Raw genomic sequence first — 21,468 nt, 5'->3', positions numbered from 1 at the left:
CTGGTGTGTGTCCCTGAGTAAGTCAGTGGAACCACCCTATGATCCAGCAGGACTGCTCAGTGAAGGGTCCTCATAACAGGACTGACAGATTGGCCAGGCACGAGGAGCTTGGCTTCCCTGGGGTGTTGGCAGACAAACACTGAGGGTCGAGTAAATCTCTCTACACTAAAGGTTGAGGAAATCTCCCCTTTTCACATGACACTAACTCATTACACTTCCTGCTTTTTCTGGAGCCTGAATTTTTGATCTTTGTTTATGCCATCACCCTGTAACTCTGTGGTTTTGTGTCTTTTTAGGTTGCTTACTGGCACTATTGGGCCAACAAAGGCTGTAGCTCCAGGAACGTTGTACTTGCCACCGAGAGAAGCTGATACAAGGTAACCTTGCCAGGAAAAAAAAAAAATCATTAGTTTGGTCCTACCATGCAATTCACCTTGTATCGATGTCAGATGCATAGTTTAGTACAGCAGCATTTGGGAATAGAGAGGCATGTTTGGGAATGAATGACTGAAATGTGATCAGTTATTTCATCATTCTTGGCTTAAATTGCCTTTTGTAAAAGGAAATCTGGCTTGACAGGGTCTGATGTTAAGGTAGAGGAGTACTGGCAGAATGGAGGTGCAGTCAGTGCATGTTTACTTGGGGCACCAGTTGGAAGCAAGGTAGTATCTGTAGCTTCTGATCTCTGGTTCCTGTGGTGTGTAGTTAATCACCCATGCTGCTTCAGCTTTCATGTCCCTCCTCCATGGACATTCTTTGTTACTCATGCCTGTTTCCACTCAGGTTGGTGAGTGGAGGAGCAGTGTACTAGAAATTTTATGTATTCAGGTTCGTTTCTGATGGTGCATCTAAAAAGGCCTCCATGCCTGGTGTTCAGGGCTCCCTGCTGCATTCATTCCTAACACTTCCATCTCAAACACAAACACATCGGGAATTTGACCTCACGTAATGGTGAGGCTTCTATGAGCCAAGTGATGACTCACTTGTCTCCCCCTCTCTGCAGTACAACAGTCCCATGGTTGTAAACTATGGTCAGGATCTCTGCCTTTTTTGACATCCATGTTGGGTGATATTGAACTAGTGAGTTGATTTTGTTTGTGCCTTGCTTTCTTAGTTCATAAAATGAGAGTAGTGAGACCATTACTGTCCCCGCCCCCTCTCCCCATCCAGGATGAAGTGAAAGGCTGCATCTGTGCGGTACAAACAAAGCCCTAATTTACATGTAAATGCGTGTGATATCGCTGTAGCAGCAGAGTTGTAGCAGTGAAGCCCTCCTTGTGTGCAGGCAGCTTATGTCAGCAGAATGAGGCTCTTTTTTGAGCAGAACTTTACTGAGCACCATCAGCTACATCAGCAAAAACACTGAATGCCAATATAACTACATCCTCATTAGGACCTCAAGGCCCATAGTATTTTAATTTTTAACTACCTTCTAGGTGCTTAAATACTTTTGAGGATCTGCACCTACCTCTTGGGTCTATGGAAGTTACCCTCTTTCCATCAGAACCTTGGCAAGCAGGTTCAGAGCAGATATAGTCTCACTTTATCGGTGGCTGCAGAGTGCTCTGAGAAACTCTGGTAAAGAGCCCAGAGCCCAGCAGAGCATGATCAAACTGCTATGGCTGACTTCAAGAGCAACATTGCTGCTGCTGCTGCTTCTGACAGTGCTGTTAGTACTGCAGGAGACTACAGGTTCTTCCTTATTCACCTCTTCCTGGGAGAAGAACAGAACTAAAGTGGTGTTCCCTTCAAAATGTCTTTGTTGATAGTTTTCACTTCATCCCGTACTGATGCTATTACAAAGGTAGCACATGAGAAGACAGCATACTGTAGGGAAGAGAGACAGTGAGGACAAGGCTCTAGTACTTGAGCTGTGACCAAACCTTAGTTTGGATAAGAAGGAAGGAGCAATTTGCTCCTTTCTGGTACCAAGCACAGTTTTGCAGGATTTTATTTCCTTATTTTTTTTCTCTTTAGAAAAAAATAAGTGAAGGAAGAAGATGGCAAAAGACATGGCCAAAGGAGCTTTTTTTTTTTAGTGCTCAAATTTCTACTTGCAGAGAGAGTCAGTTCAATTCATCCAACAGAAAATTGTCCTATGGAAAATTTCTTCAGGCTTGTGAACTGAACTGACTTGGTAGCTGGAGGAAGGTGGCCATAGATTAGACACAAGGGGAAACTACCCCATCTGTGCAGCAAACTTCTTTTGAATTACAAAATCTAATATTAGGGGTGATGGGACCACAAAAAGAACCTGAAGTTCAGTTCAGAGAAAAAGGTCAGTACAGGAAAACAGAAGGCTGCTGTCCTTCCTTTTGGCAAGGATAGATAGGGGAGAGAGAGAGGACTTTTCCATACAGTGAAATGGAGCAAGGGGAAATTTAACTACCATAACTAGGTATGGGTAGTTCCCTTCAAAGTCAAAGGAAGTAGAAGCCATACTTAACCTGAGGAGCTGAAAAAATGTTAAGAGTCTGTGCACTACTACCAAGAGGGAAAATCTACCCCAGGAGCAGGGATTGATACTTGGCCTTCGATCAGAGAGAGTGTGATGCTGCAGGCAGGACTGAGCACTCACACTGCTCACAGTGTGTGTTTGCTGCTCAGCAGCAGCCAGACAGGGCTACAAAGCTCCCTCTGTGCTTGAGCCTCGACTGCAGGGGAGACATGTCTGTGTCCATCAAGTGTGAGAGGAAACGATGGGAAATGTTTCATAGGTATACATTTGTAGGAAATTCGTAAATATTCATAGGAAAATCGCATCTCCAGTGAAGATGCTGGCCCGCGTGGTTGCTGTATCGGGCATGGCCATAAGAGGGAAGTGTGTGCTCAGGCATCAGGTGCTTTCTCTGGCTGCAGCAGCCCCAGCTGTGTTGGCGTGAGCTCTGCAAGCACCATGGATCTGCCTGGGTCACACCTTCTCTGCAGGGCTAAAAACAGGACCAGTGCCTTCGGAGGCATGTGAGCTCAGCCACTGCCGAGTGCGCAGGTAGTGATGCATCTGCATGATGGGGATGGGGTGAGAGGGGAGCAAGGGTGGGAAAGTGAATTGTCACTTCCTGGAGATAGGGGAGGATGAGATGTGCAACCCTGAGCAGTCCTGAGACAACTGGGAGATGTCTTGTCCAGAGATGATGGGCAGTCAGGTGGGGAAATCTCATTTCAGTTTGCTCCTACACATATAATGATGTCTGGTTGCGTTAGCTGGATCATACTCAGATTAGGGCATTCAAGCTTGAGGATGGTGACACTGAAGTGCTTTTAGGAAGGGTAGGGGACCTCAGGAGAAAGAGAGCTGAAGTCAGAAAGCTTGAAAGATTTAAAAAGAGGAATAAAGGTCCAAAAGGATATAGGCAGGCAACCCTGCTCTCTGAGGGAGACATTTTGCCTGAAGCACTTCTCACAGCATTTTGTTGGCCACATGAATAGAGCACACAGGCCATGTAGCAGTAACAAATGGGTCTTGGTTGTTAGCATTCCTGTCAGACTCAGGTGACTCCTACCCTCAGTCATGGGCATCCCTGACTGCCTGCCTTTGCTGCTTGCTTGAAAACTCACCACTGCACAAGGCAGAAAAGGACACTTACACCATGTAATATGGGAACTGGAGGCTTCACCAAGTCTGTGCCTGCTGACTCCCACAGACCCTTTTAGCTGGAGCTGCCATGTGTGTATGACTGAGGAGTTTCTGCTTGCCTTCTGGAGATCCTGCAGGGATCCACAGGGTGCTTTGAGGAGAAACAGTACTAAGATTGATTTCCTGTAGTTACTTGCCAAGAAATATGAGCAGCAGGGTCCAGTCAGGAACACCAAATGACCAGATCACCAGCTTCCCTTGTTCATGCCACAGCATGAAAACAAAATGCATCCAAGAATTAACTGTACAAGAGCTGTGTGGTGGCAAGGCTGGGGGAGGCAGGGTGTGTGCATCTTTTGGTGCCTGGCTGAGCATGTGCTGACCTTGTGCTCCCAGAGCATCTTATGTCTGTGCAGTAGAGGGACCTCTAGTTGTAGGAGCAGGAACGGGGTGGTTATCTAGAGGCATAGGTGATATGAGGGGGAGAGAGCTGAAGCAATGTGAATTGCTGAGCACATGCATGTTGTGTATTATCTATGGGCAGGGATGTGTTGTGTAGCTGTGGGCTGGGGGCAGGGGGTTGCTGTGCTGGGAATGGCTACAAGTAACCACACGGGGTCACTTGGCAGGTAAATGAGGCGAAGAATTGCCGTGGCGACTGCACTCCCCGCCCTGACAGATGCCAGGCTTCCAGGCAAGAATATCTGTGCGTTGCTCTAAAGCCCCCAAGCTCTCCCTCTTTTCGGAGAGGGTGAGGACCATGCTACCCTGTCTCCAGACTGGGAGAATGGTAAACACCAGGATATGGAGTGGTTTCTGCACATTTCAGTAGAAGAGGCCACTGTCTGGGTACCTCTTGCACTGGTCACTACTGCAGTGCATAGACAGAAGGGCTGTGGTTCGAATTACTGTGACACAGTGTGGTTCTTGCACTGTGTGCCCACTTAGTGTCCTCAGGAGCAGCGAGGTCTGAGCCAGCTGCCAGCCCTTAGGCACAAACTGCGTGTGCAGAGAGCTGTGTGCTGGAGGACATCACACCTGTGCTGCAAGAGGTGCTCCAGGGAGAATCACAGGGAACACTCCAATCCTGGTGCCACCAGGAGCTTGGAGCTCACCAGCAACACGTACTGCAAGACTCCAAGGACAGACAAAAGACAAATGTGCACCAGAACATAAGGCCTTTTTGCACCTAGTGTATTCATACTTGCTTTTAGTGCCCACATGGAACATGTTCTCTATTTTCTCTGTTCTTATTTGGATTAAATCATGTCCTGTGCTGTCTTGTCCCTGGCAAAGAAAGTACAGCTGCATCTTTCGGGTACCACAGGTGCTAAGGTGTGTTCCTCAAAGACTTCTATATTTTATCTTCAGAGACCTTACTCCTTTCATCTTCAGAAACCTCATTTCTTTCTCAGTTCTTTAGTTCTAAGTGGTCTGTGAGGCTATAATAAATCATATGTCTTCTGTGTTCTCAGTTAGAGGTTTGGGGAGATGGTTACTTTGTAGTCTGTGAGGAAAACTTGAAGGAGGAAAGGCTTTGTGGACCACAAATGTTTGGAGATGCTTGGTTTGAGGAGCAACACTGATGTATCCTGCACAGCCCCATATGAAAAAGCTGGAAAGAAGAAACCAAGGGAATGATCATGCTGGTCCTGGAGGCTGAAGTACCACAGGAAACCAGGGAAGTGCTGTAGACCAGCAAGTAAGTCATGTCACTTCTGCTGCACTGGTATTTTGCAGAGATGCAAAACACAGCTCAATGCAAAGGTCCAGAGCTTCTCCTCACTGATGTGCCTATTGCAGCATCTTCCCTTGAGTATTCATCTTTTCCCTGTAAAGGTTTTTGTTTAAATCACGGAAAAGCATTCTAGACACTGACAAACAGGTATTGTCATCTTGCAGAGAGCTGGCAAAAGAACAAATAGCTGCACTTCAGTGGAGGTTCAGCAATCTTTCCACACAGCACTGACTTGCTAATTTGCATGGTCATGAGGTCTCATTGGAAAGATATTTTTAAATGAAAAAGCAAGGAAATGATGCAAAATAGATTTGAGCATATTCCAGAAGATAGCTAATTTTTTCATAGTGAAGCCCAATAATAGATCAGTCTGTGTGCTATGAACCTCTCATCACAAAAATATATCACAGGAGGCTTCTGCTATCTATTCTGGGCTGAGCACTGACCTTGGCTATTAGATCTCAATTAAGCATGTATGTGACTAATGCTTCTTTCTCTTACACTTTTCTGCTGCAGAAAAATAATATTCATGGAATCAAAACACAAAGTACTTGCACAGTCACTCTCCAGATGGGACCCCATGGCTTCTCCGTAGGTTTCATGTACGTAGAAAAAAAAAAAAGCATTTCTAGTGTGAAATTCAGGGAAAGGAACTATTAAACATCTGTGCAGCCAAAGATTGCAGCCTTCAGCACTGAGCCCCTCTGCTTTTCCAGAATGGTGTGCAGTGATGCTTGCAGCTGCAGGCGGGGTTGAGGAGGCCACAGGGACAGAAAGAGCATTCTATACCTTCACTTCTTCATGCTTGCTCACCTGACATCCTTCTTTCCTTTAATTTCTTCATTATCATTTTGATCTAGGAGAAGGGAAGAAGTGCTAGTGAATTTGACAGTGGTAGTAATAAGACTATGCAAGACTTCCTTGGGTGCCTAAGATGCCTATGCAAGCCAGGACCTGCCTGCAGACTTGTTCCACTTTCAGCTCAGGTAAATGCTGAACCATCAAAACAGCATGCCAAACGTAGGTCTCTCCTGGAGTATAATTACACTGTTGGGCCAGGAAGGGCTTGGAGGCAATCATATCCCTACACTCATATTTGACAGGTCAGGTCTGGGGACTAGAGACCTGGTGAGCCTCACCTTTATGCCTGGGAAGATCATGGAGCAGATCCTCCTAGAAGATATGCTAAGGTACATGCTGTGTCAAAAGAAAAAGGGATGCCAATTTTTTACCAGCCTTGTGATGAGGATTTGATGGATCAATGTCATTGTGAAGAATAGAAGTTCTCCTACAAGGTGGAACAAAAGCCTTGCTTTAAAAGGTCTTGAGGTGTGTTTTCAGCTATGTGGACTGAAAAGAGGCCTATTTGTGTGCAGCATTCAGCAGGGTTTAGAATGGCTGCAGATTATTTGCAGTAGTGTGGCTAAAATCTTCCTGACCTGTCATAGGCACCTGACAATCAGCAATTCTCCCAAGTCAGCTTTCATCACAGCAATGAGAACAAGCAGACAAACTCAAACCAGTCATCACAAGATTGGTGCAGTTCTCTGACAGCCTTTCCAGGTGCTGGTTATATCTGACAAAAGGTCAGGCTAACACCTGACTCTAATCTTAGAGGAACGTTGTCTGAAATGGGGGAAAAGGCCAGTGAAAATGAAAATGTACTGACTGGAGTGGCAGAAAGATGTATCACAGCTTGGTCTCAGCCCCTGGGACCAGATAAGATGATGCCAAATCAATTCTTTCTGTTCTAGAAAAGATGGGATATGCTACTCAACACCTGGTAGTGAGGGTCTGTTAGATTTTGGTGCTTGTCTCATATTCAGTGTGTGTTTTTTTTTCCATTTCTCTGCCTGGCTAGGCTGTGGTGAGCAGTGACACTTTGTCCTTGGAAGAAACTATTTCCAAACTTTTTTTGTTACCATTGCAGCTAAAAATGTCTTGATGCTTCACTCAGGTTTACATTTTTCAGCTCCATTTCATGATTCCTAACTCTCATAATCTCAGAATTTAAGAGGTTATCCCATTATGAACCAGTGAATCTTTCCAAAATTTAAATTCTGTCTGGAAACAAATCTAACTCCAAAGCTTTAGCATCAGCCAACACCTCTGCCTGGACTGATTGTTTTCAGCAAGAACAGTGCTTTGAAAGATGAGTCTCCTTTCTAGGCTCTGTTCTCTTTTTTGGCTACTCAATCATTTCCAAATCAATAGCTGTCTCTGATTGCCCCCCCCTCTCCTCTAGATCCTGCTCTTTGCTACCTCATTTTGGTTTTAATTTGCCACAGCAAAATTGCAGTCATTTTTCCCCCACCCTAATTAAGAAACCTATCAGTTAAAGAGAAAGAAAACAAAACCAAAATCTTCCTATCTAAGCCCTTAGCACAGAACAGAGGAGGAATGATTTGTGAGTTGATCACCTCTGGAAAGCCAAGGTCTTTATTGATTCTTCTGGCCTTCCTCAGTAAATACAGAGTGAGTTTTTAAAATTCACCTACAAGGAAGTTAAAAGTTAATGTAAAATACTGACTTCTCAACATCAGAAGAGAAAGAGACTGTATGTCTTCTAGGCTGACTCACTTTTTGTTCTCTATACATAGTTCAACAAGAATATTTAGAGAGTGTTTCGTTGTGCCTCATAGATTCATAAAATCATTTAGGTTGGAAAATACCTCTAGGATCATCAAGTCCAAGCATAAACCTAACACCTAAACCTAAACCTTGGCTGTAGTGGACAGCTAAGTCCACCATTAAACCATGTCCCTAAGCACCATTTCTACACGTTATGTGTGAATAACGTTACGTCTACTTCAGTTTCTTTCTACTTCAGTTTCCCCACTTCAGTTTATTGTGTAATAAACTGGCCTTGCTTCTGAACTCCCAGGGTCTAATGGTCCTGACCTATGCTTTGGAAGAGGTTTGAGATCATGGAGCAGATGAGAAAAGCTGTATTGTGGGCAAGTGGCAGCAGCACTGAGCTCTTGAATGAAGGAAATAAGCACTGAGTGATGGTGAAGGGGGGCACAACCCCAGTGCTGAGATGCATGATTACATGGACAAAAAGGGTCAGGCTTCACAGAGACGCTCAGGCAAGAGCCCACTACACGTGGGGATTTTGTGGAAGAGAACATTCAACAGCCCACAGGAAAAGGTCAGAGACTGAATAATCTCTAGACTTGATAATAAAAAAAGATGGGAAGTGTCTCCACAAGGTTGAAGCTTTCACTTCTTCGTCCAGAGGAATAAACACCTCTATTCTGAAAAGAGGGAAAGCTGCTACAGGCTTTTCCCCTCTCTCCTTTACCTGTGATCCAGTGGAAGTGGTACTTCCCATGATGCCTATCTGAATACAAGCCCTAGCTTCAAATAAAAATCAGGCCTGACTCCCTGCTGTACTCCAGAGACTTATTTACCACCTTGGAGAGATAAGCAGCTGATTAACTTCAGTCTCTGTGCATAGTCAGCTTCTTCTAAGGGGGCCAGGGGGGTGATTTGATTGCAGGAACCAGATAGGGATTGTGCTTGCTGGACTAAAATTACTCTGATATTCCAGATTGCTTCTCTCCTTTCTGGGACATCAAGAGCAGAATCCTTCAGAGCAGGACCTGCTACAGAAATCCAGATCAGCTTGCATTAAGAAAATGAAAGTATCCTTGAGACTGATTTCTGAAAGGAAGAACACATATGTTCTTAGGGGTTGTGAATGTCTTAAACTTTATGTGTCCTCACATTCCTTTCCAGTAACTTTGAAACCTGTTGATCTATTTCAATTAGATTTGATAAATTTCACAGCAAACAAAGTTCCTGCAGGTATAGGTAGCCAGTTAGAGGAGAGGGACCCTATAAATATCCTGATTCAGGACAATGGTGCACTGTGCATGTATTAAACTCTGGGGGCATCACATAGGAAAATATCACATGTAAGTACTCATCTGGTTGAAAAGCTTCATCGAGAACTCAAATTTTCAGGAACAAAAATCCATAGGAGATTATGGTTCATTCATTCTGCACCACACAAAACTACTACTTTTATTTTGTTATGATGTAGATGGGAGGAAAAAATAATTAATTTAGGAAACGCTGTAAAAAAGTCCATCTAGTGCATCTAGCAGATTTAGGAACTAGGATTCAGGAGTCAATTTGTTGTTGACTTCCTGATTGTAACCAGCCCTAGCAGAGAGAGTGGTGCAGCATCTGAAATCAGACAATTCTGAACGGGGCTAAAGTGAAGAATGGTGGGGGTCCAAGGCACATATCTATGAGAAAATGTTGTGATTCCTGGGGTCCTTCCATGTGGCTCAGAGTAGACTCAGGGGAGTTGGTCTAGTGTAGACTTCAATTAGTTGTAGGAGAAGCAAACTCCTGGTAGTAACAGATGGTAAGAAAAAGGGAGAGAGAACGGATAAAGGTTGTATCCTTTGAAACTCAGGTGAAATTTCTTCAAAAGGTATGACGGCACTGCACACAAGTTACTGAAAGAAATGGTAGAGTTCCATCACAGAAAGTTTCTAAGTGTCATGTAGACAACAGCACTAGTTCCTAGTGGGAGGTTGGACTAGATATCTCCAGAGATCCCTTCAATCACCATTTCTGTGGTCCTTTACCTTCTGTCCAGATGAAAATACAAGAAAACAGCTTGTATGAGCAAAGCTGTTACTTAGAGTGGCAACTTTTATCTCACCTCAACTTTACCCGAAGACATATGAAGATATTCTAGTCATTGTTCAAGTCCATATATAGAAAAATGGTTTATTAAGGTATTTGTGATTATTATTTGCTGAGTAAAAATAATTATTTTGTACTGTGCTAAACTTGTGTCAGATAGATCTTGTGCCTCCTTGTACCGTATCTATAGCATTATGCTATAGACTGTTTCCAAGCAGCTCTGGTCGTTAGGATTTATGGAGGCATCAGCAGATCATGGATGACTGTCACTGGTTTTCTCTAAGTCTCTTCTTGCATAAAGATTATTAACTTTAAAAAAAAAAGTCCTTGATATATGGGTCTTTTGAGGCCTCTATCAACTTATTTTTCTGGATCATTAATGTCCACAGGCCATGTACTTCTGTTAACTTTTTGAGGTAATGTGCTCAGACTCAGGCAAGTTTTACAATTTCATCAGAACTAAAGTATGCTTAGAGCACACTGAATTATTGCTCAATTAATTTTGCATCCTAATTAAGTGGAAGACAATCTTATCCCTGACAAGTCTCTTTTCTGTGCTAAATCTATCCTGTTTCAGGTGTGATGCAGAGAATAACTTATGTGAATAGAACCAGACAGATCTGAGCTGCTGTCTGCACTACATAAGATTCTGGGCAGCTTCACCCCAGCCGTGGCAGTGTGATGTTGTCACTGTCTTGGCAGTCCCTACCCAGCTTCCTTCCCCAGCCACTTGTTTGTCTCTACCTACTAGCTCAGCAGAGCACACAGCACAACAGAGGAGTTTAGGTGCACCTTACTATAATCTGTAGAAATATCTGCTGTGAAGCAGTGAAAAAAAAGGTCAACAAGCTCTCAAAGAAAGGAAAAATACCTAAGATCAGAATCATTCCAGCAGCAGGCACAGCTTTAGGGACTACCTTGCCCGTAAGTTACTGCCTGGCAGCACAGAGCATGTAGTAAATCTGTCTTGGGCACTAGCCAGCAGTCCAGTTATAACACTGAACTGTTCTAGCACAGTCCTCTCAAGAGAACTGAACATTTTTAGTTTGTGCAGGCAGCTTCCTCTTCTGCTTCCAGTATTCACCCCTCTATACTTTCTCATTTAACTGGAGATTTATTTTGCCTTTATTCTTGATTAAAAAAAAGCAACAACTGTTGGACAGCTAGCTTTATCTACAGATCACATAATGAACAGCATACATGTGGTAAACAATGTGCTTCATTTCCAGGTGGCTTTGGAAGAAACACATGCTTATCTTTCTGTAATGAACTCATCACATAAATTTTCTTGCAGAATTGGTCCAGATGTCCTGTTCTTTCCCTCTTCTCCCTCACAGGAATTACAAACTACAGAGATTATCTCAGCACACACCTATATGAACACAAGCAATTATTTGTGGTACCTATAGATACAAAAATTTGATCAGCTATGGAAAAATCCTTTTATGTCATCACAAACCCAAGCAAATGAGGTCAGACTCTGAAAGCTGTGTGGAAGAGGTCAGTGGTCCTGAGTATATTACTGGATGCAGCCCTACTCCCTGCCTTTTTCCCAAGACTTACTGACTCTTGGAAATTGTATTCTGGAAGCACAGTTTGCAGAGCCTGCCGAAGTCCTGTGGTTTGCTCACTTGTACTCCCCTCTGCTCTGGTCACAGAACCAATGATCATGATCCTGCTAGGCAAGTGGTTCAGAGATTTCTCTCTTCTTGTTGTTTCTCATGGTACACGGATGCTTTTATTGTCTGGGTAATTTCCCATATGTCCATTTCTAGGTATCTGATACAGAATTATGTCTTACAATGGCATTAAGTAAAAAGCTTGACTGCAAGTAACTCAGCAAATTCTCAACTCAGTCACATCTAAACATAAGGCTTCAATGGGCTGGATACTTCTCATGGCCAATTGCTATCAGTAGTTTGCAGCATTTACTACAATTTTGAACTGCAGAGGGTAAACAGTATGCTTTCTTCTCCTTGAATCACAGGAACAACTGAATCCTGCAATAAATGATTGCCTGTCATATATTATGTATTTATAGGGAACAAAAGACATGAAAACCATGGACTTAGAATTCAGCCTGTGACATGAAGAAACTAGCTCCTGTTCACCACCTTCCAGTTTCATGACTCTGTCTTGTCTCATCTTCAGAGATGGGTGAGTTGGACAATCTTTGCTTCCTTCTCCAGAGTGAAGAACGGTCAGCCTTCTCAGTTAGGAAAACAGATATTCCTCTTCATCCTTCTCCATCTTCAGGTGCCACTAAGGGCTGTTTTCTGAACTTGACTCAGTCAACTTTCTTTTCTGTTCATGTTGTAACCTCTCTGCATAATATATTCAGTCTTCTAGGGCTCAGCTGTAAATATACCAGGCCCAGGCTACAGAAGGGACACACATTTAGCATAGAACAAGATATTAAAACTCTTATCTGATTATTTTAGACCTTAAGTTACTGGAACTCCTTGCAGTATTGTAAGGAATTAACTGCATGCAAACACACATTCACCTCCTATGAAATAAGCAGACCAGACACTTTACCCATGAGGAAAAGCTGCCACATATGTATTAAATTGGATTTTGATACTGCAGGCAACACCCCTCTGCAACTGCCCAACAAACCCTGAACTGCCCATAAGAAAAGCAGCCCTGCAGACATATGCAGGGCTCCTCCACAGCAGCTGGCAGATTGCAGAGGGAGTAGATGCAAAAGAAGCCTGGAGGGAACTGCACAAGAGATACAGCAGCAATAACAATACACTGAAACAACTAACAGGGAGAAAAAGAAAAGAAGAAAATAGCCAGCCCAAAACCGATAGAGATCTTTAATTTAAAACCAAGTAAGTTTATTCATTGTGAAAGTGCAACAAAATACCCTAGGGATAGTGCATTCCACTCCAACAATTAAAATTGCATTAAAAACTAGATAGGATGGTCTGAATCTTAAAAAGAACTAGCACAAAAGCCAGTGCTTTTCTTTGTTTCAATATATTTATCTTTGGGTGACAGAGATAGTCACTGATTAATTTTTTAGGTACTTAATTTACAGCTTCATTGCTATTATTTGCAAGTCATCCTGCTCCTTACAGATGCTAGCTCGGGACTGGAGAACTGTAACACACAGGCACTTAGGAGAGGGCAGTTTTGAAAGAATGGCCATGTTGGGCTCAGTCACATACTTACTGCTGGGAGGAGACCCAGTTGGGAGCTACTAGATATTCTAAGTAGATATTGCTCCCAAACGTTTCTAAAATCGGAGACAAGATGTTCAGTACCATTACTAAAAGCAGATTCTGCTGCAGCTGAGGGGATGCAAACAGGCAAAAGGAGAGCACAGGACTATGCAAAGCTTACAGCAGGTGTTGCTTGAGGGAGCTGCCAGTTTCTGACCACTGAACCCATTTTTGCTGTAGAAGTAATTATCTGGAAAATGCTGCAGGTAGGTCTTACATCCATAGCAGCCTATTCTCATACATACTTGTTACTTTGCTTCAGCTGAGCTTTACAAGCCCAACAGGATTCTCTATCCCATAGCAATTATGTATCTTTTGCTAACACTCTCTGCCCAATGATTTCAAAATACTTTATAAGCATCACTCCTAAAGCTTAAACCAAGCTTCAGCAAAAGCTTAAACCATTTAAGCTTAACCAAGCTTAAAGTTCTCTGACATACAGGTGTTTTAAAGGAAACAGAGTACAGTAAACATTTGCAACAAAATGCCAACAGAATTAATCTCCTGAGTCCCAGTCCTGAACTTATCCTTCTTTTCTTTTTAAATTATTTTTCTTCTCCTTCTACCCATTTATTACAGCAAGAGGACTACATTTATTCTGCACAGGTTTATTAACTGCAATACAGACAAGTGACTTCCAGTATTACACCAGTTCCTAATTCCACACGGAGATTGCCTGTCTGGTCCATGTCAGTACTATGGCCTGGTCTCAGCTGACTCTGTTTGGTTTATGTCTTTTGGCTTTGCTGTTCTCATGATAACTGTCTTCAGAGGGTGCTTGGCCCTTTCCATTTGTCCCAGATTCCTCTGGAAATTTCTGACCCTCAGCCAACACCTGTCGAACAGTCATGTTGATGCGGGAGGACTGCAGGTACTTGGCACACACCTGCCAGTCCTCATCAGAGCTGTGCTCAATGACTGAGCCAACAGGAAGGTCTGAAGGAAGAGCTTGGTCGAGGCAGGAAGGCAGAGCTGTCCCCTCAGGGTTGGCGAGGACCCTGGGGACAGCGTGGTACAGCAGGCGGCTGAAGCCAGACATCACCATGATATCCCCGCTGTGCATGAACATCGCTGTCGGCGCCTCCTCCCGCTTCAGGCCCCCAAGCAAAAATATTGAGGATTGCCCAAAACTACACATGGTATAAAGATGGAGAGAGAAAACAAATTCAGGTACAGAACAATTTTCTCTACAGTAAGAAAATACCAGTAGTTAAATTCCTTAATTAAAAACACCCCAAGCAATCACAAAAACCAGAGACTCCTAAGAACAACTTTTAGGTGGGAACATGGCAAACAGACCAAGAGATCTGGTTCAAGATAGGCACAGTGCAAGCAATTGCCCTGCCAGGTTTGAAGCTCTGCTGAGATACTTCTTTAGTACCCAACTGGTGCTCTGCTGCTTTAGAACAGAACTGTGCTCTCTGCAAAAGAGCTCTTCATTCCAGGCACTATATCCAGGCTATTTAAGCAGTCCTTAAAGAAAACCTATGCCTCCAACCTACAGACTTCTGCTATTCAAATCTTCTGAGAGTGAAGATTATATACCCAATTAGCAAACTACATCATACTGCCTTCCTGTAACCATAAGCAACCCTAGAAAAAAGCCACTGATCTTTCCATAACACTCAAATGTGCTTTCCTTGACTCACCTGAATGACAGCAGGGGCCGAGAATGGTCTAGTTCAGACTCATCCACATGAATTCCCAGTGAAGAGTCAAAGTGATAGTAGTTCAAGATCCCTGCTTGGGCTTGGAAACCCCGAAACCCACAGGCTGCAGCCACTTGTTCTGATAGGAATGCAAGGTCTGAGGGGAAAGGAGTGTGGTGATTTGCTGAGTACTTCTGGAAGGAGGAGAGGGGGGAAGGAAAAAAAAAAAAGAAAGCCACACCCAACACATCAGAGCAGCAAATACACTTGGAAACAAGCATTGAAAAAGAACTCAAAATCCTGGCTGATAGTCATGGAAAAGGACATCATATTTACCTAGAAAATGACTACAACACAGGCAGAATCACAGCAAATTTACCTCCTACCATTACATTCATGGCCTAGGCTGAGACTGCCAGAGATTCAATTAATTATGGAGTTAATCATTATATCTAGATGCTAAATTTGAAATCAGTAAGATTAGTACCAACACCCTGAGGATCTTCTCAGTCACAACCTAAAGCTGCCAATGGGAAGACAGTTCTGTAGCTCATCAACAGAGCTCCAAAATAAGCATCTTTATTCCTTCATAAATAACAACCAGAAATCAATTGCAAACCTACTTTTTCTCTTTCCCATAAGTCATTCTGAGAGGACTGGAAGATAATAACCAAACTTTTATTAAGGCCATCCAATAACAGGTTGATCTGGTAAATAAAAGGCTGCAAGCAGATTTGGTTATCTGCAACATACAGATAAGATGCATATTCACTCTGCCAGTGTTTATCAGCCTCCATCTATCTCAGTCTCATGAAAAAAAAGTTTATTTTGATCAGGATCCTCAAAACAGCTGTCAGTTGGTAAGAATGCACTGTAGTGGTTCAGACTCATTAAAGATCAGCAGTTTCTTCTTGCTCCTCCTCACCCCACCAAAGAGTAGTTTCCCAGAAGTCCTACTCAACTTAAGTAGTTAGCAATGCTTTTGTAATCATCCCTTTTGGTAGGTAAAAATGCCACTTACCCTGAAATAGTTGCAGGTTTAGAGCTGAGTGTATACTATCACGTTAACTTTCAAAGGAAAAGAATGCAGCAATGGACTTTTGCTGTTCAACCCTTCACAGTAAACCAATACAAATGAAAATGTTCTTGAAAGCAGTTTGTTAGTGCCTTTTCTCAAGACTGTCTTGTAGGATCATAAACATTTTATTCCATTATATCCTTCTCTGTCTGCCATTCTGAGTGTTTATGGCTAAGAAAAATGGAGAAGAATTTAACCTCATTACCTTAGTATCCCAGTTATAATGGTAACCAAGGGTCACCCAGCGCAGCTTCTCCAATAGGCTCCTGGGCTCCCATTTACTGGAACCTTTCCTTCTGCAAAGACAAAATATAAAGAAATGGGATATGTGTTAATTTCTGAGGGGTCTTCTGGTAGTGCAGCATACGGTAATGAGATTCACTCATCCATTTCACAGCCTATTAAAACCAGTCAATGCTATTAAAAATGATCAATACTAAACTTTTATTTTCAATGCCAATACTCTCTTCCTCCAAAGACCTTGAAAATTTAGTTCATGGAATGTGTGGAAGCTGTGGGGCCTACTGCCAACTGTTGTCAGTTTGAAAGCTTGTATTTTCAACATGGTACCTAAGAGATTATTGGATGGAAACACAACGAGTAGCACAGATTAAGAAGTCAGAATTAAACATATCCTATTTGAGCACCCAAAAGTGAAAGACCAGAATTTCAAGATCTGAAAGCTGCAAATTCAAGGAAAAAACATTCTAGGCACTTAATGGAAAATTACAAGAAAGGAAAATGAGTTGCCTGACAGTGAAGCATAGTATGCTGCCTAATATTGCAAAGGATGGTTAGTTCTACTACTTGGTACTTTAATAAAATGTCCTTAGGATGGGCTGACTTGCAGTAAGGAGCAAGACTTCTCTAGCTGTGACCACAGTGTCAAGAAATCTAGACTGCAGGTGTCCCCTATTCCAGACTGCTATGCAGGACAAAGAACTGTTCTTCTCATGTGAAAACCCTGAAGTAAAGGGACTGAGTGGTCTGAAGCCACACACCAGTTTACCATTCTTACTTGCAGGCGATGAAAGCAAGACGAGGCTTCAAGGGGAGGCTTCTAGGACAAACTATGGAAAAGCCTTTGAAAAGTTACAGAGTACAAATAACTAAATCAAATATGTTAATGACAAATACAAAAATGAAGGTACACATCTATCTTCTAGTCTACTCATTCCAGCAATTTCAGCATACTTTTCTCAAGCCAAGTCATGTGTTGTGGTAAAAAAAGAAAAATACAGAAAGGGGAAATATACTAAGAAGACAAACAGTAGTACCAGACAGCTGGCTCTCATTTATAGCCTCATTAGTTCAGCATCATCTTTTACAAAAAAAGATTTATATTTGTGCTGTCATGGTCAAGTCTCAGCCAAACATCTGCATTTAATGTGCATTTCTACCTGGATACACATCTTGTTCTTGCCCTTCAACTATGCCATCCTGATAACTCATAAGGTAAACCAGGAACAGGAGTACAAAGCAAGCTTCTTTACCTTTAGTAATTTTTCTCAGTTCACTGATTAGTGAAAATAGTCTTTCCAATTTCCATCTGTCATAGGGTAACAGCAACTGCAATTACCATAAACACCAACACAGTATCTGTCAAATACATGCTGCTTGGAACAATTTGTGTAGCCCACAAGCAGGCAACACAGCATTTAGAAAAGGAGAGCCCACAGTTTGCTCTTGTACATCTTTCAACTGACAAACAGTGTTCAGAATGAAACAACTTTAGCATGTGCCTTTCAGTGCCCTTTTTTAGCTACAGTGCTAGGAGTGTTTGCACAACAGCAAGAGCCCAAATGTGTGTAGGAAGTCCTTATTCCCAGAACTTGGTATTTTACATGTGATTTCATATGTGCTTGCTAAGAAGGGGAAAGTAAGAGTGTTATATATCTGGAAACAATGAGGTCCCATAAGAAAGCACAGAAAAGGTCTGGTATAACTATGTTAGAAAAAGACTGAACAGCATGGGAGCTTTGGTCTGAAGATCCCTTGTTTTTTTATTTGCTGGTAATGACTGCATCTTTTTTCCTAATACCCAAGGATGGAGACACAGATATACAGGTATCTCCCTTGGGGGAATGCTCTATTCCCTTTTATGCTTTTAATTGTCCCAAGTACCAGAGAAAATATTCAGGCTCCACTTTGTGAGGAAAGCATAGCATATATATCATGGAATTGTATAGATTCACCCTACCTTGTGATTCCTGCATCCTGAAAAGAGCAGATAAGCCATGACCCAAGCACATGCATGCATTATCCTACTGGCTTTAAAAGCATTAAAGGTGTGACCCATCTTGGAAGTAGACCTCTCTTCAGTCAAGCACTGTTTCTTGCCTCCCCAAAAGTTTTCACTCCAGGTACTAGAGACGCTGGCTAGTTCCATCTGCTGCCTCCAGGTATAAGCACAAATACAGCAGTTTGCTCACTTGAAGACTTCAAAAAATTGCCAGGGTTGCTGCCACCCATGACTTTTCTAAACACTCTTTTCAACTGAACTAGATTCAGCTGCAAATTAACCTCTGCTCTGATCACTCTGCACACAGGAGGTCCAGCTGGGAGAAGCCTGTCAAACTGGAACAGTACCCCACTTTTTTCAGCCATTGGGCACAATGCACAATCCTTTCACAGAACAATTTTTCATTCTTGATGGAACACAAAAATGGTGTCTACATTTCTGTAACTAATTCTGATTGAGCCTGGAAAACAGAGGTGAGAGTATAACTTCTCTCCTAGGTGCAAACAGGTGAGAGTATAACTTCTCTCCTAGGTGCAAACAGTTAGGAGTCCCAATCTTGCTTTTGCCATTCCATATCTTGTATGTTAAGAGTTTTTTTGCAGAAAAAGCTCAGCATGTCAACCTAAGAGAATGAGGTGGAAGCTGAGCATTGTAGAGAACTCCGGTTGCACCAACAAAAAAAACAACCATTATGAAAAATGAGCAGTGAAATCAATAAGGTAATGATAAATATTCAAATATCTAAAAGATTGTGTACTGTAAACAGTCTGTCTTACATGTACTTTTACAGGTGACTTTTATTAAAGTTCAAGCTTTAAAAGACTGTTCCTTTTTTAAAACTTTCTACTTGACTTCAAAACTGGGACAATTTCTCCATTAAATTCCAGATCAGGTAGAGGAAAGGCAGTTACATCAGCCACCAAATTCTGAACCTGATGGAATCTTTCAGATTAAACATGATTGCCATTAAAATGGTACATTTAATAAATTTAATTCAATGTCATGCTGAATTAAGAACCACAAACAAAACCAAACCAAAATAAATACTTTAGAAAATAACACAGAAACTGTTAGATTTGAGAAGTTCAAGGAAGTACAGCTAATAGCATTTCAATTACAGTGTACTGGGTCTAAGAGCTGACTGGGAAGAAGGGCTACCATTAGTGGGGAGTTTTGGAAAGGATCTGTTTTGCCTCAGGAAAACTGAGGCCTAGAGGGACTTCATGGTTCCACTCACAGCTGAGCTTAGCAAGCTTCAAGCACCACACCAGCCAGGGCCACTATGTAACAGTTCACCAATGGCTTCAGAACAAAGTGCTACTAGAAAATCCACTGAGAATGAAAGCTGAGAATTAGCAAGGATGCACATGAAGCCATGAAATATCCATCTTTAACTTAGCATGTCTGACAACATCTGTATTCTGCCAGCATGTACACAATCTCCTCCATCTTCCCTTCCCTGCTCAATTTTCTTAGACCTCCTCAAAGGTGATATCTGGCTCCATCAGTTTTGACCATGAGAGGTGACAGTGGACTCACCTCAGCTGCTCCTTGCTCTGTCCCCACAGGTCAGTGGTCTTCTCAGGAGCCATGTGCAGGTCCAGGTTGCAGACATTGGGTTTCTCAGGGTATAGCTTGAGACACTGCTTCACCCAGTGACGCTGGCAGCCAGGAAGGAAAGGGTTTGGTATGAAAATAAACCCTGACCACAAAGAAAAAAGGAGAAGATGGAGACAAAGTAGGATTAGACGTTTCCCTGGTTTTTCTTCTGAATCTAGAGCAAAGGATAGGAGCCACAGGTAGTGAAAAAAACCCTTAGACATACAATCATTTACTGTGCATATAAGTTGATGAAATCTATTCTACTTAAGTTAAAACTTATTGGGTTTTTTTCAGAAAAAAACAAATGGTGGCACAATGTAGAAGGCAGAGAGGGCAGCCAACACTAGTCCAAACAAAAATTACAATAAAGGACATAGCTATGTAAGAAGATAAAGCAGTAAGAACATGGAAATCCAATAGCTTTGGAGTAAATTTTATTTTTCTAAATTATTCAGCATAACTTTTCTCTTAAGCCCAGCAAAGTTCAAGCAATTCTGGCCTAGTTTTTCTATGCTTCAAACTAACTTTATCCCTGGCTCTGAACTCATACTGTCTTCCTACTGCTACTTCAGAAAGAAGTCCCTGGGCTGAGCAAGTGTCTAGTAATGTAAAGTGTCCTCCCCTTTTCTTCATGCTTATTTCCAGGCAAGCCTGGTTGTATCCATATTTGCATTTATGCAAATATGGATACAACTAGAAATGGGCATGAAAGTCAAATGGCATCCCAAACCAGTTGTTATTGACTGTGAATACTTTGCAGACACTGTTAATTAACAAAACAAAATAAACATGCAGCTATTCTGCACATTCATTCAGCCAGGCACCTCAGGCAGGGTTCAAGCAGCAGCCCATATGAGAGATGATATTAATCTGTACTGTACCTACTCTGAGAATCAAGGCATTCTCTCAAAGACTGTCAATTGGATAAGACTCACCAACACAAAATATACATGTAAAGAGAGATAAGGGTATAAGAGGAACAAAGAAAACGGAGGTTTTAAGGTTTTTGCCTACTGTGTCTTTTTGAACTTCTCAGTCATATCAAGTTAACAAGGACAAAAATAGGTGATAAAAGAAGCAGCAAAGCTAGGAGTCTCAGTAGGATACAAACTTGCCTTGTGGCCTTAAGAAAGTGGTAATAAAAACATGAAAAGAGCTACCAGCATACCTCACAGACACAAGATTAAAGTAACTGGTTAGGAAAAAAGCCTTCAGTGTATTAATAACATATGGTCATTCACTTCACTGTTCCCTGCACTTTCAGACTATGGCAGCCTTCTGATAGGTTTGGCTACAAGAAGTTGCTTTGCCAGAAGCATTATATTTACTTTCTGTTGGCAGCTGCATAGAACAGAATAATAATACTGCCCTTCCTGTCTACAGCTTTTGATGTGGGTTCTTGAAGCACTTTACTACAATCATGAAATGACACTCTACTATGTATATGTTATCCCCAGGTATTAATGAAGGCATTGAAGCCTGGAGAGTTATTTACATGAAGAGATGAGAACAAGAATCCAGATTTTATGGCTTTTATCTCACAAACTTAGAACATGCTCATGTCTCTCCAAACCTTTCCTTCACCTAGGTTTCTCTTAAGAAACTAGACTGGTCTAGATTTACAAAAGCAGTAACAACTAAAAAGTGGATTACTACTATGCTTATTGTGTCAAGAAAGGCAGAAACT

The 21,468-nt window shown here is 42.2% G+C and overlaps 1 protein-coding gene and 1 long non-coding RNA gene across 10 annotated transcripts in view; one reads left to right on the top strand and one right to left on the bottom strand.

Annotated features, from left to right (window-relative positions):
- The window catches only part of LOC135302802 (uncharacterized), a 30,092-nt gene that overhangs the window by 4,991 nt on the left and 3,633 nt on the right, over window positions 1-21,468 (top strand). The window contains exons 2-8 of one of the 9 annotated variants that reach the window (XR_010364373.1): window positions 297-377; window positions 4,207-5,279; window positions 5,832-5,917; window positions 6,176-6,301; window positions 8,869-8,962; window positions 9,931-10,072; window positions 12,022-19,978. This is a non-coding gene — a long non-coding RNA (uncharacterized LOC135302802). The remainder of the gene's footprint in view (window positions 1-296; window positions 378-4,206; window positions 5,280-5,831; window positions 5,918-6,175; window positions 6,302-8,868; window positions 8,963-9,930; window positions 10,073-12,021; window positions 19,979-21,468) is intronic. The other 8 variants (XR_010364372.1, XR_010364370.1, XR_010364369.1 and 5 more) reach the window with 8 other exon arrangements.
- ALKBH1 (alkB homolog 1, histone H2A dioxygenase) overlaps window positions 12,802-21,468 on the bottom strand; it is a 14,968-nt gene continuing 6,301 nt past the window's right edge. The window contains exons 3-6 of the mRNA XM_064423721.1: window positions 19,719-19,881; window positions 16,143-16,233; window positions 14,860-15,053; window positions 12,802-14,340 (exon numbers count right to left, since the gene is read on the bottom strand). Coding sequence (XP_064279791.1) covers window positions 13,920-14,340; window positions 14,860-15,053; window positions 16,143-16,233; window positions 19,719-19,881 — 869 coding nt within the window. The 3' untranslated portion in view covers window positions 12,802-13,919. The remainder of the gene's footprint in view (window positions 14,341-14,859; window positions 15,054-16,142; window positions 16,234-19,718; window positions 19,882-21,468) is intronic.

The sequence above is a fragment of the Passer domesticus genome, chromosome 6 (assembly GCF_036417665.1).
Source record: "Passer domesticus isolate bPasDom1 chromosome 6, bPasDom1.hap1, whole genome shotgun sequence".
Lineage (NCBI taxonomy): Eukaryota > Metazoa > Chordata > Aves > Passeriformes > Passeridae > Passer > Passer domesticus.
This window is presented reverse-complemented; position numbering and strand designations above follow the sequence as displayed.